At 49.3% G+C, this 14728-nt stretch overlaps 1 protein-coding gene across 2 annotated transcripts in view; it reads right to left on the bottom strand.

Annotated features, from left to right (window-relative positions):
- SDC1 (syndecan 1) overlaps positions 1–13964 on the bottom strand; it is a 29518-nt gene extending 15554 nt beyond the window's left edge. The window contains exon 1 of one of the 2 annotated variants that reach the window (XM_090031708.1): positions 13844–13964. In XM_090031708.1, the coding sequence (XP_089887834.1) occupies positions 13844–13948 (105 nt within the window). In that variant the 5' untranslated portion in view covers positions 13949–13964. Of the gene's footprint in view, positions 1–9444; positions 9514–13843 lie in introns of those variants that run through there. The other variant, XM_090031711.1, reaches the window with a different exon arrangement.
- Between the last annotated feature and the right edge of the window lie 764 nt (positions 13965–14728).

The following is a 14728-nucleotide window of genomic DNA, read 5'->3' as shown; positions in this document are numbered from 1 at the left end:
AGAAAGCGAAGCACAGAAATTGCACTTTGGGCCCTAGCCCTATGCACACAAGCTTGCTGGGCTGCAGAATCCGCAAAGTAGGGGAGAATTAATGATGAAGGCAAGCTAGGAGCAAGAGGTTTGCCTCGAATATTTTCAGAATAGGCCCTGCTCTTTGAGATCATACTGGCCCATATGTAGTACAGTAATGCAAGAACAAAAAACTGGAGCCGGCTGATCCCTAAAGCAAACCGGAGAACAACAGGTCTCAGCAGAGGGGGCCAGTTTTCCATCTTCTAGGAAGAGACAGTAGTTTAGACATGTCCTCACCTTTACTCGAGTGACATTTTAGCAAGAGAAGAAAGCCTCAGGGGGCAGTGTCATCCCCACTAGAGCAGAGACATTTGGCTGTATATCCAGGCTGGTTACCATGCATTCGTGACAGTCACCTCCCGGTACTCAACTACTGTCAGTGACAAATGCTTAAACCTAGCAAGCATGTAATCAAGAAACAGAGCAAGTTTGCAGGATCTAGCCTGCTGTAAGCATCCCAGCAAGCTAACTCAGCCCATCGTCTTCCTAGGATGCAATAGTCTGCATTTATGCCAGCGAAACACCACCAGGATGGGCCACACCTTTGCTGGAGGGGAATACAAGAAAAGCAACCATCACGACAGCAAGCAGCTGCACCGCTGCTGCCCTGGGTGTCCTCCTGCCTGGCCCTCAAGACTGAGTAACTTGTGACATGGCAAGAGGCTCGCAGCCTGAGAAGGTGTAGTCTGAAGATGCTGTATGCAGATCAGTAGTAGACTGTTCTACTGTACTTTTACAGAGAGCAATTTTGTAGGCCAAACTTCTGCTTTTAAAGAAAAGAACGACAAATCCTCAATCTAACATGGGGATTAAGCAATCCAGGCACTGCTTGTGAGCCCTGAATAGTTTTCCAGCCAGCCAGGTTCAATCTGGATGCAGCTGTGTCATTGTCAGCAAGGAAGTCTTCTGATCTTTCTTCCCTGTTGCACAAAGGACCGTACATCCGAGGCCTTTCCAACAAGGTCTACACCCTAGTTAACTCTGCAGTGGTCAATGCCCATGTCAGGTCAGCCCTGCCAGCATACGCTTTGCTTTCCAGAGCAATCCTTGAGGCCCCGAGTCATCACCGATACCGTATTTATTGGTGTTGCTACAGCTTCTCACCGATACCATATTCATCCATGCTGGGGGCCTGCAGGACATTCCCAGCACAGCTTCTCTGGTTTTTTACCCAGAAGACTGAGAATTTAGTCCCTACTTCAGGCTGAGGGAGAACAAATCTGCAGATTGAGATTCTCCAACCCTCAAAAATGGGCAAATTACAAGCGGCTTTCGCTGGAGCTGGTCAGCTTGGCCAGCCGTGCTAGCTACCCTGCGTGAAGAGCCCTGTGTTCCGGTGAGGGGCGCATCAAGTTTTGGACAACTTGGCTCCTTAACTCTATATCAAGGACATACTCTCTCACTTTAGGCCTATAGGCATAATATAGTATTGTACAGAGGCACCCAAGCCAGCTTGGAACTAGGACCAATATTAGTAGCTCTTCCGATAGGATGCATGCCCCATGCCAATATGGCTTGAGTGTATGTTTCAATAGATGCCATTCAGCATGTTCACAGCCTTCAGAGTCAGTGTGAAACAAGCCACTCCTAGAACAACTCAGGTGAAGTCCATTAAGAGAAGCAAACCATTGTTACTCTTGTTTTATGCAGTCTGGTTGTAGTAAATTAAATCCATACCTTTAGCCAGGGAGCGTGACAAAACTATGGGGCACATGCTGCAGGAGGCCACGGGCCGATTAGGGAAGAAGCAGGCAGCACAAGGCAGAGAACAGAAATCAGAGCAGCAGATCAGGCAGGGGAAGGAGATCAGAGCAACACTCAAGGAGGGTGTGGGACTTAATGTGACATGCCTGCCAGAAAGACTGGTCCCCACTGCCTTTAGTTATTAAAATAGCTAAGGTTGACCATTTTCAGAGTGGAAGCTAGTTTTTCTGCTCGTTTAGAACCATTCTTGACTACTTTAAATGTAAGGATGCTTATTTCAATAGTCACATTTACAATGCACCTACTAAGTGGTACCCCACTACTCGCCTTCAGTCTGACATTGGATAGGTCTACAATAGGAGAAAATGGCTTAAGTATCTGTGCTCCCTGGACCTGGGCTCAGATCTTAGCAGAGTGAATTTCTCACCTGCTGTCTACAATGGGAGCAGAGCACCTGGCTCTTCTGGATGAGAAGTAGCAGTCATCTGGTATGAGACTAAATTGCCACAAGCAAGTAAGGCTTGGTGCTTGAAGGGGCAGGACGATGCTTACAACGCAAAGGAAAAAAGTTAATCCAGATTCAACTTGTCCCTTCAGTAGTTTGGGCACAGACGCCCCCTGATCAGCACTGATAGCAATCTATAGCTTAGAGTGTGCCTTGCGACTCCAAGGTACCCATACCCCTCAGACAAACCTACAAAACCCAAAAAACTTGCAGAGCAACATTACAATTGAAGGCACTGAACAGGAATTTATCCTTTCTTCTTGAGGGAGAAGTCAAGTTCAGCCTTGGCCCATTATACCATTTATATGAGCCACAAGATCAGTCCTGTTCGCCTCTAGAACAGGCAAAAGAGATTCAATAGATCAGATTGAGATGAATCAAGTTCCTGCAGACTTGGTCTGCTGGTCACAGTAGAAGCCAGCCACCTCCCAGGAAAGAACTGCTACCGCTACAGGAGAATGAGGAATCCTTTCTTCTGCTAACTTGAAACCTAGCTAAGTTGGCATAGACTTGGGAAACATGGAAGGGGAGGAGAAGGGGAATTGTCAAAGCCTTGCAGAGAGGGAACCAGGAGGCAGCAAGCTGCAGCTTCTGCTTTTGGTGGTTTCAATACAAGCCTCTACTTTTGTGGTGGAGTTGCCTGCCAGAAATCAGCCTGCAACAGATCCACAGCCACTTGGAAGTTACTGTATTATGCGCTAGGCATGTCCACACAGCGACCTGTACTACTTTACATGGGGGAAAGAGTTGCAAAGTGGACAAACCATTTAAAAAAAAAAACCCACCCTCTTCCCTTGAACTTCATAATTACTAGGCAACTACAATTACAAAGCACTGTTGAATATACATACAAATCATACCATTCATGTTGCTGGGGGGAAAAAAAAGAACCTGCATTATTTTCCAGTGCAAGAAAGGCTACCAAAATGATCTAGAGAATGGAGAGCCTGTCATGAGACAGGACTAAAGAGAAATTGGGTTATTTAGCCTCCAACATGAAGGCTTAAAAGGATTACTGTCTATTTTATAAACATGGTGTGGGAAGAAGGGAGGGAGGGGGTTAAGATAAAGGATAGTGTTAGCACAAGAAAAAAAACAAAATTACAACCAGCATGTCCAATTTATTTTATTTAGCAGACTTATTTTCTAGTCTATCAGATGAGGGCGGTTGTTCTGAAACAGCCTGCCAGATTTTTTGGCCCCCATCCCCATACTCTTATGAAGTAATTAAAAATGATAATTGGGACTAGGAAGTGGTAAGATAGAAGGGATCCAACTTGTCAACCCAGGAATTCCTTCCAGTTCTTATTACTCAAATATTTAGGCTGTTTTAAACTGTTCCCCCCCCTCAGCAGCACTAACAAGAAGTCCAAGATACTGCTCTTCAGTGCTTGTTACACGCGTTTTGGCATCCACTGCTCTACTGCCTCTGTACATACAAGCCAGAAGTCAGAGGCCTTTCCTTTTTGTGTTTCGCTGTAAATCCATATTCATCTATTCAAGTCCCACCACACAGGAGTTCTGGCATCACTTGCTTCCCCAGGCCTCTGAATAGCAGATTTTTCATTAATATTTGATCACGCAGGCCACAGACTTTGACCTGGCCTCCACTTGCAGGCACGATATTGCAAGCATGGAAGTAGGGATACACCGACTTGGCAGCTGGTAGCCAGCAACCCATAGGTGCGATTAGTTGCTAGCCTGCAACAGTAAGGCCAGCTCTGACCACATCTATTCTCATGGACATCTAGATGCCCGGGCATCCAGTTTCTTTCAACGTGCGGGAAGGCTGGCTCATGCCAAGCTCCTTGGCCGTGACAACATGCAACAATTTGCAGCCAGCTACAGCGAGGCTGTTCTCCGCAGCCAGTTCCACTGCTCCTGGACAGGACTGGACCTGCTGCACCTTGCAGAGAGTTGAAATAGGTCAGCTGATAAGCAAGAGCTAAATTAGTTTAGACCAAGGGAGAAAAAACAGTTCACAGCTTTGTCTGTGGCTCTGAGGTCAGCCTCCGTGCTTTTGGCAAGCGTTTGCTAATCTTTCTGAGAAATCCCAATGCAGCCCTGTGCACTAGATTTCAGTTACTCAATTAGACGCGTTATGGTTCAGTGCAAGACAGAAAACAGCATTTCAGTAAGGTCTACAAGCAGCGCACAGACAGAGCCCATGATTTAAGAGGCCAAATCTGTGCTGCGAGGTGTGCCCAAAGAGACATAGAACATGCTTTGAACTAAATCAGCATTGTTAACAAGGAGTGTGTGCCCATCACTACAATGGTGCATCCTTAAGTAAAGGAGCAAAGAGCATCCTGGTACCTCCTTACCAGAAGTACATTCCTACCAAGTGGTGTGACCCTTATGTTTCTACAATCCTTTCTTCTGCAGCCCAAGTGTAAGTACATAATTCACTATCCCAACTCCTGTGCGAGTGTCCTGCCACATGAAAAGGAAGCAAGAAGTTGGAGGGGGGCGTTTCATGGTACAGTAATTTAACAGTTTAATGCAAATTTACTATTAAGAGTCTTTGCTCCCAAGAACTTTAGAGCACAGAGGGTCATTGCAATAGCCCCATAAAGTGCACAACCCAAACAAGCCCAGGTTATACACTTTGCTACAGATCCAAGAGACTGAGCCAGCATTCAGCCAGGGACTGAACCTGAGCCATGTGCTAAACGCCACCGGGCTTCTGTAAAAGGTCCCCCAAACGGCATGACTGGCACAGCTGGATTTTAAGTAAGAAGAATAAAACTGAGGTTAAGTTGCAAAGCCAACAGTTATTCTGTTAGGGCTGTAAGCCAGCCTATGCAAGGGAGAGGTGGAAGCGCTTTGCTCCTGCCCAGACATGCTGGGAGTCAGCCTCTTTTTGTTAGCACCTTTGAGCACAGGTTTTCCTCCATGCAGCCTCAAACAGCTGCTCAGCACAGCTCAAAGACAAAGACACTCTCATGGACCCAGAGGGACAGCCTTCCATCTTCAGCTCCCTCTGTGCGAAAATTAAGTTTATTCCCTACCTGTGGGAACTTTTTACAATCTACACTTTTTCCAGAGCCTGACGAAGGGACTTTGTTCCGAAAGCTTGCAGAAAAGGACAATTTTCTTGAGATTTCCGTGTTGGTCGAACAAAAAGGTATCACTTTGGAACCAAGGGTTCTAGTTTTGTGTTCCCACGTGGCCTGCACTTGCCTGCTTCATGTTACCAACAGCAGCTTAACATCCTGGGCATCTCCACATGCCACTGAAGCAATTTTCTTAAGGTGCCAGTTGGGTAAATGGGCATGTTAAAACCAGTTTGGCGGAAGAGTTTCATTAGATCATCAATTGTCTGGCTAGTACTCAATTTTTCACACCTAAACTGGGACTCAAAGGGGTGGTGTTTTTTCAGAGCCACCATACAGTTCCCAAACATCTCCATCAGACACTCTAACATTACTGTTTTTTTTCCCAGGTGAAGTACTCCTGCAATAGTGCTCACTGTCAGAAAAAATATAACCCGCGAAAACCCCTTGCTGAACAGACAATCTAATGCTGAACTTAAAGATAGCCTTTTGCTGACAGTAAGCAAACTTGTTTTGTGTATTTTGTAACTCTGTAACAGCAAGCAAAAAAACAAAACCCCAAAGCTAGTGGAAATTCCCCCCCAAAATGCACATGCATATATGCCTCATGCCTATGTATACCTATATTTGCATATGTATGACCTGTTAATATAAAAGGTGCTACCAAACTCAGATCAAGGGAACTCTTGGTCTACTAGGCCCCGAGTAACCCTTCTGCACAGAAATAAATCATCTTGCCGACACATTCCCTCGTTCTCTGCCCAATTGATCACGGCTAGGAACGAGCCCAGAGATGGGATATGGCCAATGCTCCTCGGTGTATGAGCACACCCTTTGGTGTATGGGTGCTACGCAGTAGCTGGCCAATTTCCTCAACATCATCCATGTATAGCAACAGTCCCCATAAAAGGCTTTGAAGGGCATAGTTTAGTTCTATTCAAGATAAGATTTTACTGGCATGTTAATTCAACAGTGGTTGGTAACGCAGGTTAATCCCTAACGGAGAACAGAATTGCTTCTGCCCTGAAGAGTCTTGCAGACAACTGTGCACCACAAGCCAGACTGCAGCACCCTGTTTCTGGTATAACCGAGACAGCACGCCCTAGCTGCAGAAATAAAAGCAGGAGGAGGAGGGTATTCAGAGTCTATTCATCTAGGGAAGGAAACAAGCATGTCCAACTCCCTCACCAGAGCTTCACAATTGGAGCATCTCTTTCAAGTGCCATTGAGAACTGGTCAGTGTGAAGCCAGGTATGAGCAAAAATTTTTTTCTTCTACTGGCATGGAAAAGCAGAACAATGCAATGCAAACTGAGAAATGCCTGCTTCTGGCATGTAGCACCTAGATTTAAGAGCCACAGCGCCTACGCGATTTCTTTAATTCAAGGAACCACAAAACCCTGACAAATAACACTTCCCGCATTGGTTCAGAAAGCTGCATGTTTATTTCAAGTAAAAACAGGGCTTGCAACTTAGCTTTACTGCTTCCCTGCTGTCTTCCAAACTCCCTCCTTAGATCATAAAACAATCTGAGCCTCCACTTCAGTTAGGAACAAGACATTTGAGGAGAGATGAGGATTTTACTTTGGGATGCAGCAATCAGCTAGCTTTTCGCTCCTGTACTGCTGCAGCAGCCAGGCCTGATCCCAAGGGAGTCGATTCAGGCCCTTACCAGCCCCTGCAGTTTCAAAGTAATGGCCTTGCAGCTCCGACTTTCGAGAGACCTCTCATCTGGAAACGGTTATGTTAACAGTCGCTCGCTCTCCAGATGGCAGACTGGCTCCATTCCTCTTCCCTACCCACCCCTGGGCTTGCTATGCAGTTTGTTCTTCTAGTAATCCCTGGATGCTCCTTGGGCGAGTGCTGTTGTCTGGCTCCAGTTGGCACATGTGCTGCTGGCTGTGCCAAAAGCCTTATATTCACTCTCAAATTTAGCTCAAAACTTGATGTCCTCCAGTGCCTCACAAAACACAGTTCAGGAGATTCTGCCACTGTCTAAAACCCCTGCTCTTTCCTGGAGTAAGACAAATCTGGATTTGAACAAGTGCTATTCATGCCCCTCCCTCCAATGTAGGACACAGGCTCCTAGGTGTGCAAGAAGTCCCGGTTCGAACTGCTGTGCACGTGCCCCACTGTCAGACTAGCTTATCACTAAGAAGCTACTGCTCAGATCTGTAGCTAGCTTGGTATTTTGCAGAAAGCCATCAAAGCAGTGCACCATACCAGATGCAGGCACCAAGATCTTGGCTCAAACATTACAGGGGGACTAACAAGTTCCTATGACAGAGCAAGGCAGACAGACTGTTATTCATTTCCCCCTCCCCATAAGGAAAATACTCAAGATGAGCATTACTATTTTTCAGCACTCAGTGGCACCCAGTGAGCACCCCACTAAAAAAATTAAAATGCCATGGGTACACCCCCACCCATTTGATTTCAGTGACCTACTTGTCAGGATAAGCGCAGAGGGCAATGGCATTTTCTCAAAGGAGCAGCACAGTCAGGCAAACCACATGGATTGCTTCATTTAATCACAAAATGCCCCAGAGGGGTTCCTTGCTATGGCTACAGCATGAGAAGTCAGATTGCCACATGTTGGAGGATTTGGTTGAAACTACAGCTTCAGTGACTCAACAGGAAGTTAACAACTAGACAATGACCCAGCAAAGCAGATGTGTCACTCCCCAGACAGCTTGCATAAGTCTTCGCAGACCCGAACATCCAACTTCAGTATTCACTCCAATCAGGGTTTAACGAGAGTCTGTCCTCGCAAACTAGAGAACTGGGGCCATATTACTACTTCATGGGGAAGCCACACCTCAGCTTGTTTAAGACTGAGGTACCTTAAAAAGATCTTACGTCTTCCACAGCTACACCACTATAGCTCTTCCTCATTGCAAAGTTAACTTTCCTATACCTCTGACCAGCTTTCCAAACCAGAAAGCTATTCAGGATTAGCAGATTTATTTCGAGCAGGTTTGCATAATACATACTGGCCAAGTGTGCGTACCTGGAAAAAAAAAAAAAAGGATCATGCCAAATAGCTAAATCGGGTGGTCCAGTATTCAAGAGGTGTCACACATAATATTCACAACCCCGCTTCAGGAGGTGGTGACAGCGCAACACCTTTGAATATTAGGTCGTTCACTGAGAGCGATACCTTAATGCTCCTACATTTGAAAGTCTAGAGGAGTGTTCTCAATATTGTTAGGCAAAAAGTACCCCTTGTTAGACTCAAGACACCCCCTGGAAAATGCTAGCTTTCACTTGTTCTATTATTTTTCCATAGTCAGAAAAAACAATTCTTCTGTGCAAAGAACTCAGGAATTCATTCTGACCTGTCCGTACCTTTCTATGTGAAGTCTCTGGGTTTCGCTTGCGACTCATGCATTCACAAATGGAGTGTGAGGAGGGGGGTGGAAATCACTGCTCTAGTGCATGAAGAGTGAACCGGTCAGGCATACTGTACAGTAGGCAGTTTTCCGCAAATCCCATCAAGATTCGTTAACTTGAAAGAACGTGCAACAGAAAGCTTTACTAAAAAAGCCTAGTTTAGTATGCACTACTGAAGCAGTTTGATGTTACAGCGAAGCGGAGCTGGGTGTTTTCTCCACCCACCAGAAAGCACCAGTTCAAAATCATTTTGGCTGAAGTGCTGCTCCCATGCATTTCCCATTACACTGGCAGATCTCTGATGGAACAAGGGTGGCTGCCAGCCAGCTCGCCTGGGGACTTCCAGCCTCTGCCCGGGAGAAGGCAGCTCACAAAGCTCACTGCCCAACCTCTGGAACCTGGGAGAGTCAGCTGCTTGTTTTGGGGGAGGGACTCAGAGGGCAAGATTTCATTTTTCCACCCAAACTGGCATTGTTTGTTTTCCAGAACAACAACGTCAGAAGAGAACCCTGGATGATCAAATCCCAAGTGTTGACAAAGTTCTGCGTTTTCTACTTTCCAGGTCTTGGCTGAAAAGGCCTGTCTAGTTTGTGCCTTCTTTAGTTTTTTGGTTTCCCCCCCCCCCCCCCCGATATCTGCAAGAGGCTTGTTCAAAAATGCAGAAGTGTTGGGCCCTGGTTTGTGCAGCACCTGAACAAAGGGGTGGGATACGTACCGTTTGTCTTGCCTGCATGTAGCTCCATGTCAGGGAAGTTACAGAACCAGCCATGTTCCCGAAGTCCTACTACAGCCCTGAACAAAGCACGGATGCAGCATGGTTTATTTACAGATGCCTTTGAAGTCTGATTATATTACAAGAGCCCTGTCGCTACAGTTATGCCAGCACAGTCACTTGGGGCAAATGTGACAAATGCTGGCAGAAGGGTATTGTTCCTGCCAGCTTACACTTATTCTTTGAACACCACAAGCTAAATTAGTAAAAAGCCTTCCAGTGGAAGAGCTACATCCACAGCAGGGTTTTGCCAACACAGCAGTGCCAATAGGGGTGTGACCTTTCCAGCCGATCTAGCCATGCCAATAGAGCAAGACTGGACTACCTGCTCTAGTTAAGGGTGGCCAACCCACAGCACACACAAATGGCAAACGTGCAAGGGGCAACCTTTGTGCGTGGCATTCGGCAGATCAGGGAACAGGCAAGGAACACAGGGATAAAGAGCGCAAGGAGCAGCGAACAGGGCAACACGTTAGGCAGGGAGCAGAAAGCAGAGGATCAGCGTGACGCTTGGGAAAAGATGCAGGGCTTACTTCATGGCACAATAAGGTTAGTCCCCGTTATCTAGTCTAAGGTAGGACACGATTTTAGTTTTGCCTGGAAAACTGCTGTTTGACACAGTTTACATAACCCTTTGCTACATAGATCTTAGCAATGATTTCTCCTTTGCTTCATGACATTTTCAGCATTTTTCTAGAAGATTCTAGTTTAACAGTAACAAATTAATGGCTCTTAATGAAGTGAAAAATGTGACCTATGTTCCCAAAGATGCTCCAGTGCTTTCACATCACAGCCAAACCACGACCGCCTCCTTTCGTAGGAAAGGATAGCCGAGAAGACCACCCCACCCCTACTGTCAAATGAAAAATTTTAGTGTTATAAACTCCAGTAAAACACTCCCAGGGGTCCAATTACTTTGGTTTAATCAGGCAAGATCAGGATGGAGGGGTCTACACTGCACTTAAAGGTCTGAAAAGCACCTGCTACAATAACCACACGTCCTGTCAGCTGTGGGACATTAAATTACTGATGTTCACTGCTGCCCCAGCAACAATTCAAGTTAGTGCAGTTGGTGGGATAGCCTCTCCACATCTATATTTAAAAAAAGAGAAGTTTTACAGGTTTGCCGTGCTTGCTGTAACCTGCCTCAGGTCGTCAGAAAGGATTGCTTCATTTCCAGACGTTTCAGAGCATTGCCATTAGAAAAAATATGTTAAATCATTTGCTAGCACTAGTCAAGTTGCTTCCATTTTTGGCTGATGTGAGTATTATGGTTGGTATCTCCATTCAGGGTTTTTCCTTGGCAAGCTGGGCAACAATTATGACGGAGACTAACCACACTAGATTCAGTATTTTACAAAAGGTAGCCCTCAGCAGCGAGCCAAGTCCCATCTAGGCTGCTTTGCATGTGTAACAAGCACCATTACAATAGTTATTTTTCACTTGTTCAAGTTAACATTTCTGGATGGATTCCTTCATTTTCCACAGGCCAGAGAGTTTTAAACAGGAAAACTGGTCTAGCCAAGTCTCTTGCAGGCAGTTAATTACCATGCAGATTAGTTTAAACATAATTACCTGCAACTACACACTATATAGGGTAAGCCAGACTCTGCCCACACTAGGCTGGTACTAGCTTTCAGTATGCGGCTTACACTAGACAAAACCCAACTGTTTAGAAACCAAGACATCATTTGTATTAGGTGATAAGGACATCAGTGTAATGAGCTCCTCTGTCCCATCACACCAAGTTGTGCAGTAATCATCTCCTGCTCTCCTCTAGCCAAGCCCAATGTAAGCTTGCTGAGATCCTATGTAGGATAATGAACTTCAGGGACCGTCTCACCCAGTCAAACATGCTCTGCTCAGTTATACAGAGATGCAACAGCCATCTAGTTGGATTGCACTAGTCCTGCCTTTAACCTGCATTCCCCCCCCCCCAAAACCCCAAACACGCACACTGCTGGGATCAGAAACATCATAGCAAGTCTTTCCTGCCCACATGCAGGGGGGCTGGGCCGGTTGGATGATCTGTACGGTCCCTTCCAGCCCCTAACAACTATGAAACTACATGCTCCTCCTTGGGGGAAGCTTTTGGACTACGCAGCTGGGCAAGGCAGAGCATGGGACAGGCAGAAACAGGAACCACTGTCTTGGGAGACTGGAAGGGAGGCAAGGGCCATCCAGATCTTCCTAGTTTTGCGGGGAGACGCTCACTCCCACTGCAAAGCCCTGGGCTCTGCAGAAGCAGAGTTCAACTGACGAGCCCCAGGAAGCACCAGCCTCCTTATCCCCGCTGTGCTTCAGCCTTTAGCGCCCACCCCACCACTTCTACATGGGGAAGAAGGGGTCAGCAGCCTCCCCCCAGCCACAGACCATCAACAATGGACCACCTGCCCCCCAAGGGCAACACAGCGCTTGGATCACCCCGTCAGCATCCCAAGCTCTGCCTCCAGTGTACCACAACAAGCAGGGGGATGGGATAGGCCAGGAGTAACCACTGCTGTGGCTTTGTGCTGAAAAGGATGAGGCAGTGCATTATGCAGCAGTGCCCAGGGCAGCACAGTGGTGTCGCACTGACTTTGAAGCCAGAGCACATTTTCTACTGCTTTTCCAAGGAGCTGGTGAAGGAACCCAACTGGGACCCCCCTGAACAAGCATGCTGGGCGTGACCGCATCCGACATGCTCCCCTCTGTAGCAGACAGAGGCCTACAGAGCATCATCTTCCTTCCCAACCCCTTAGTTAAGATCATCTATGGTAGTTCTTGCTCCAGGTTGAGGGACAGGTGTAGACCAAAGCGGGCTTTCCCCTTCATTTGCCAGCAGCGTTCACTTGAACGTGAAAAAGCATGCGTGAGCATCAAGTACAAGGGAGGCTGTTTAAGGACTGAGTCACCACGGTGCTGCCTACTTTGAGACTTTTGTTCCTCAGTTTGCTCACCGATGCCCCAAGTATTGACAAAACTGCCACGCAGCTCTGACTCTTCTGGGGATTAGTGTGTTTTTGCACTCGGCTTAGTGCTAGACGTCTGCACTGATCTCCAAATAAGGGAGCTGCTGCCCTGGGACAGGTTTCTCCTTCCCCACCCCCCAAAAAAGCTTTGCAACACTTATCACTGTAATTTACTTTTCCCTTTTTGGGAAAGAGCAGGCTTGAAACTCAGCTCAAGACAAAGAGACGAAGTTCTGTTCAGATCCAAGCACGCTGCCTTGCTCTGTTAAGTTTCCTGGTCTGGGCACATCCAAGTAGGACAATTCTGAGCAAGGCAGACTTAAATCCTACAGGGACGCAGACAGAAGTGACAGTTTTTGCCCAATCTGGCCACAGAAAGCAGTCTATAGCAGTGACCAAACAGGCACGTGGTGGCAGACCGCTTCGCGGGCGTCCGACTGGGCACAGATCATAACCCTCCTTGTACGAGGGTTCAGATGAAGACATTTCAAAACAGCATCATCTGTAACTTGCATCTGTGCTGAACAAAAGGGAGCGTCTTCACACAAGCACAGAAAATTAGGACTGGAAGGGACCTCCGGAGGTCATTTGGTCCAATCCTCTGCCGGAGGCAGGATCATCCCTATCCAAACGGTCAGCAAACCACATAAAACTACCACACAACACAGCCCTAACCCCAGCCTGCCGCAGGTAAAGCAGGCAAGGCCCTGCTTCTAGGAAACAGTGTCGACAGTGTTCAGGACCCCCGAGAGACCCGCAGCACAGAGGAGCGCGTGGGCTCAGCTCCGGCCGGACGCGCGCAAGACCACACCACGGACACGGACACGGACGCGCACAGCACCCGCGCCCTCTTCCTCGCTCCTTCCTGGCCTACAGGGACGCCTTCGTCTCTCGCGAAGATTTACCGTGCTTGGTTTCTGCTCCGGCCAGAGCTGCAGAGCGCCGGCTGCCCCCTCAGGCGAGGCAGGGACCCAGACCGCGGGCGGCCTGGCAAGCCACCCGGCACCGGCCCTCGAGAAGCGCCTCGCGCTACAGCTCTGCCCCAGGACCCGGGCTGTGCCGCCCCGCGTGCCAACCCCGCGGCTGCGCCCAGCGCCCCGCTCCTCCACCCGCGCCCCGGCTGCGCGGAGGGGGCTCGCCCGCGAGCAGGCTCGGGGAGCCACCCCCTTCCGGGCCCGGCGCCAGCACAGGCACGCGGTCCCAGCCGCTCGGGGCCCTGCCTCGCCCCGCGCCGCGCCGCAGCCAGACCCGCTCCGCTTACCGCGCGCCCCCCGCGTCGCTCCCCAGCCCGCGGCAGCGCTGCCCCCTGGCGGCCGCCCGCCCGCGCTGCAGCCGCACGTGGAGCCGCGGGAAGCGCGCCCCCGGCCCCGGCCCCGCTCCGCTCCGCTCACCGCCCGGCACAGCAGGGCCAGCAGCCACACGGCCCCCGCGGTCCTCATGCCTCCTCCTGCGGCTCCCGCCAGCTCTGGCCGCGCCGCCCGGCTCTGCCTGCTCATAAAGCCGCACCTAGCGCCGCCCCCGCCCCGCCCCGCCCCGCCCCGCCCGCTCCAGCTGTGCGCGCCGCGCCGCACCGCACCGCGCCGCGCCGCGGGGGGGGCACCCCTGGAGCCCGGTCTCGAGCCCGAACCGCCCCTCCCCAAGCCTGCTCTTTCTTAATCCCTTGCTGCCTTGAGATCAGCCGGGAGGGAGATGAGGGGTTGGAGGTGACCGACTTCTCTCCTTTTCCTCCCTCTTTGCCGCTTCAAGACGCTGGGCCTCCGAGGGGGCAGCCGCTGCGGCTCCTTGGGTTGAGGCTGCGGGGCTACTGGAGGCGGCTGGCAGCCCGCTCCCCCTCGCGCTTTGTGTTGTGGGCTGGGCTTTTGGTTGTAGCTGGGTTGGTGTAAGGAAATAGGCAGGCAAGGGTTTGGGGTAGATTCATAGATTGGAAGGGACCTCGTGGGTCATTGGGTCCGGCCCCCCCAACCTCCCCCGCAGACAACTGGGGTCCAGCGACTGCCCAGTCTCCTTGAAAGCCTCCAGGGTAGCTGACTGCACCACCTCTGGGGGCAGTTTATTCCACAGTCGGGGCACCCTGACTGAAGGAGTTTTTCCTGGCATTAAGCCTGAAGCGGCCTGCCAGGCGTTTGTACCTATTGCTCCTGGTCTTCCCCAGGGGTGCCCTAGTGAATAATTGTTCCCCGAGCTCTTGATGCACTCCTCTGATAGAGCGGTAAGCCTACTCTCCCCTGTGCAAAGGTGGGATAGCTTTTATTAGACAAACTGAGCAGTTGGAAAAA

This window comes from Crocodylus siamensis, chromosome 1 (genome assembly GCF_052110815.1).
Source record: "Crocodylus siamensis isolate JL-2025a chromosome 1, ASM5211081v1, whole genome shotgun sequence".
Lineage (NCBI taxonomy): Eukaryota > Metazoa > Chordata > Crocodylia > Crocodylidae > Crocodylus > Crocodylus siamensis.
This window is presented reverse-complemented; position numbering and strand designations above follow the sequence as displayed.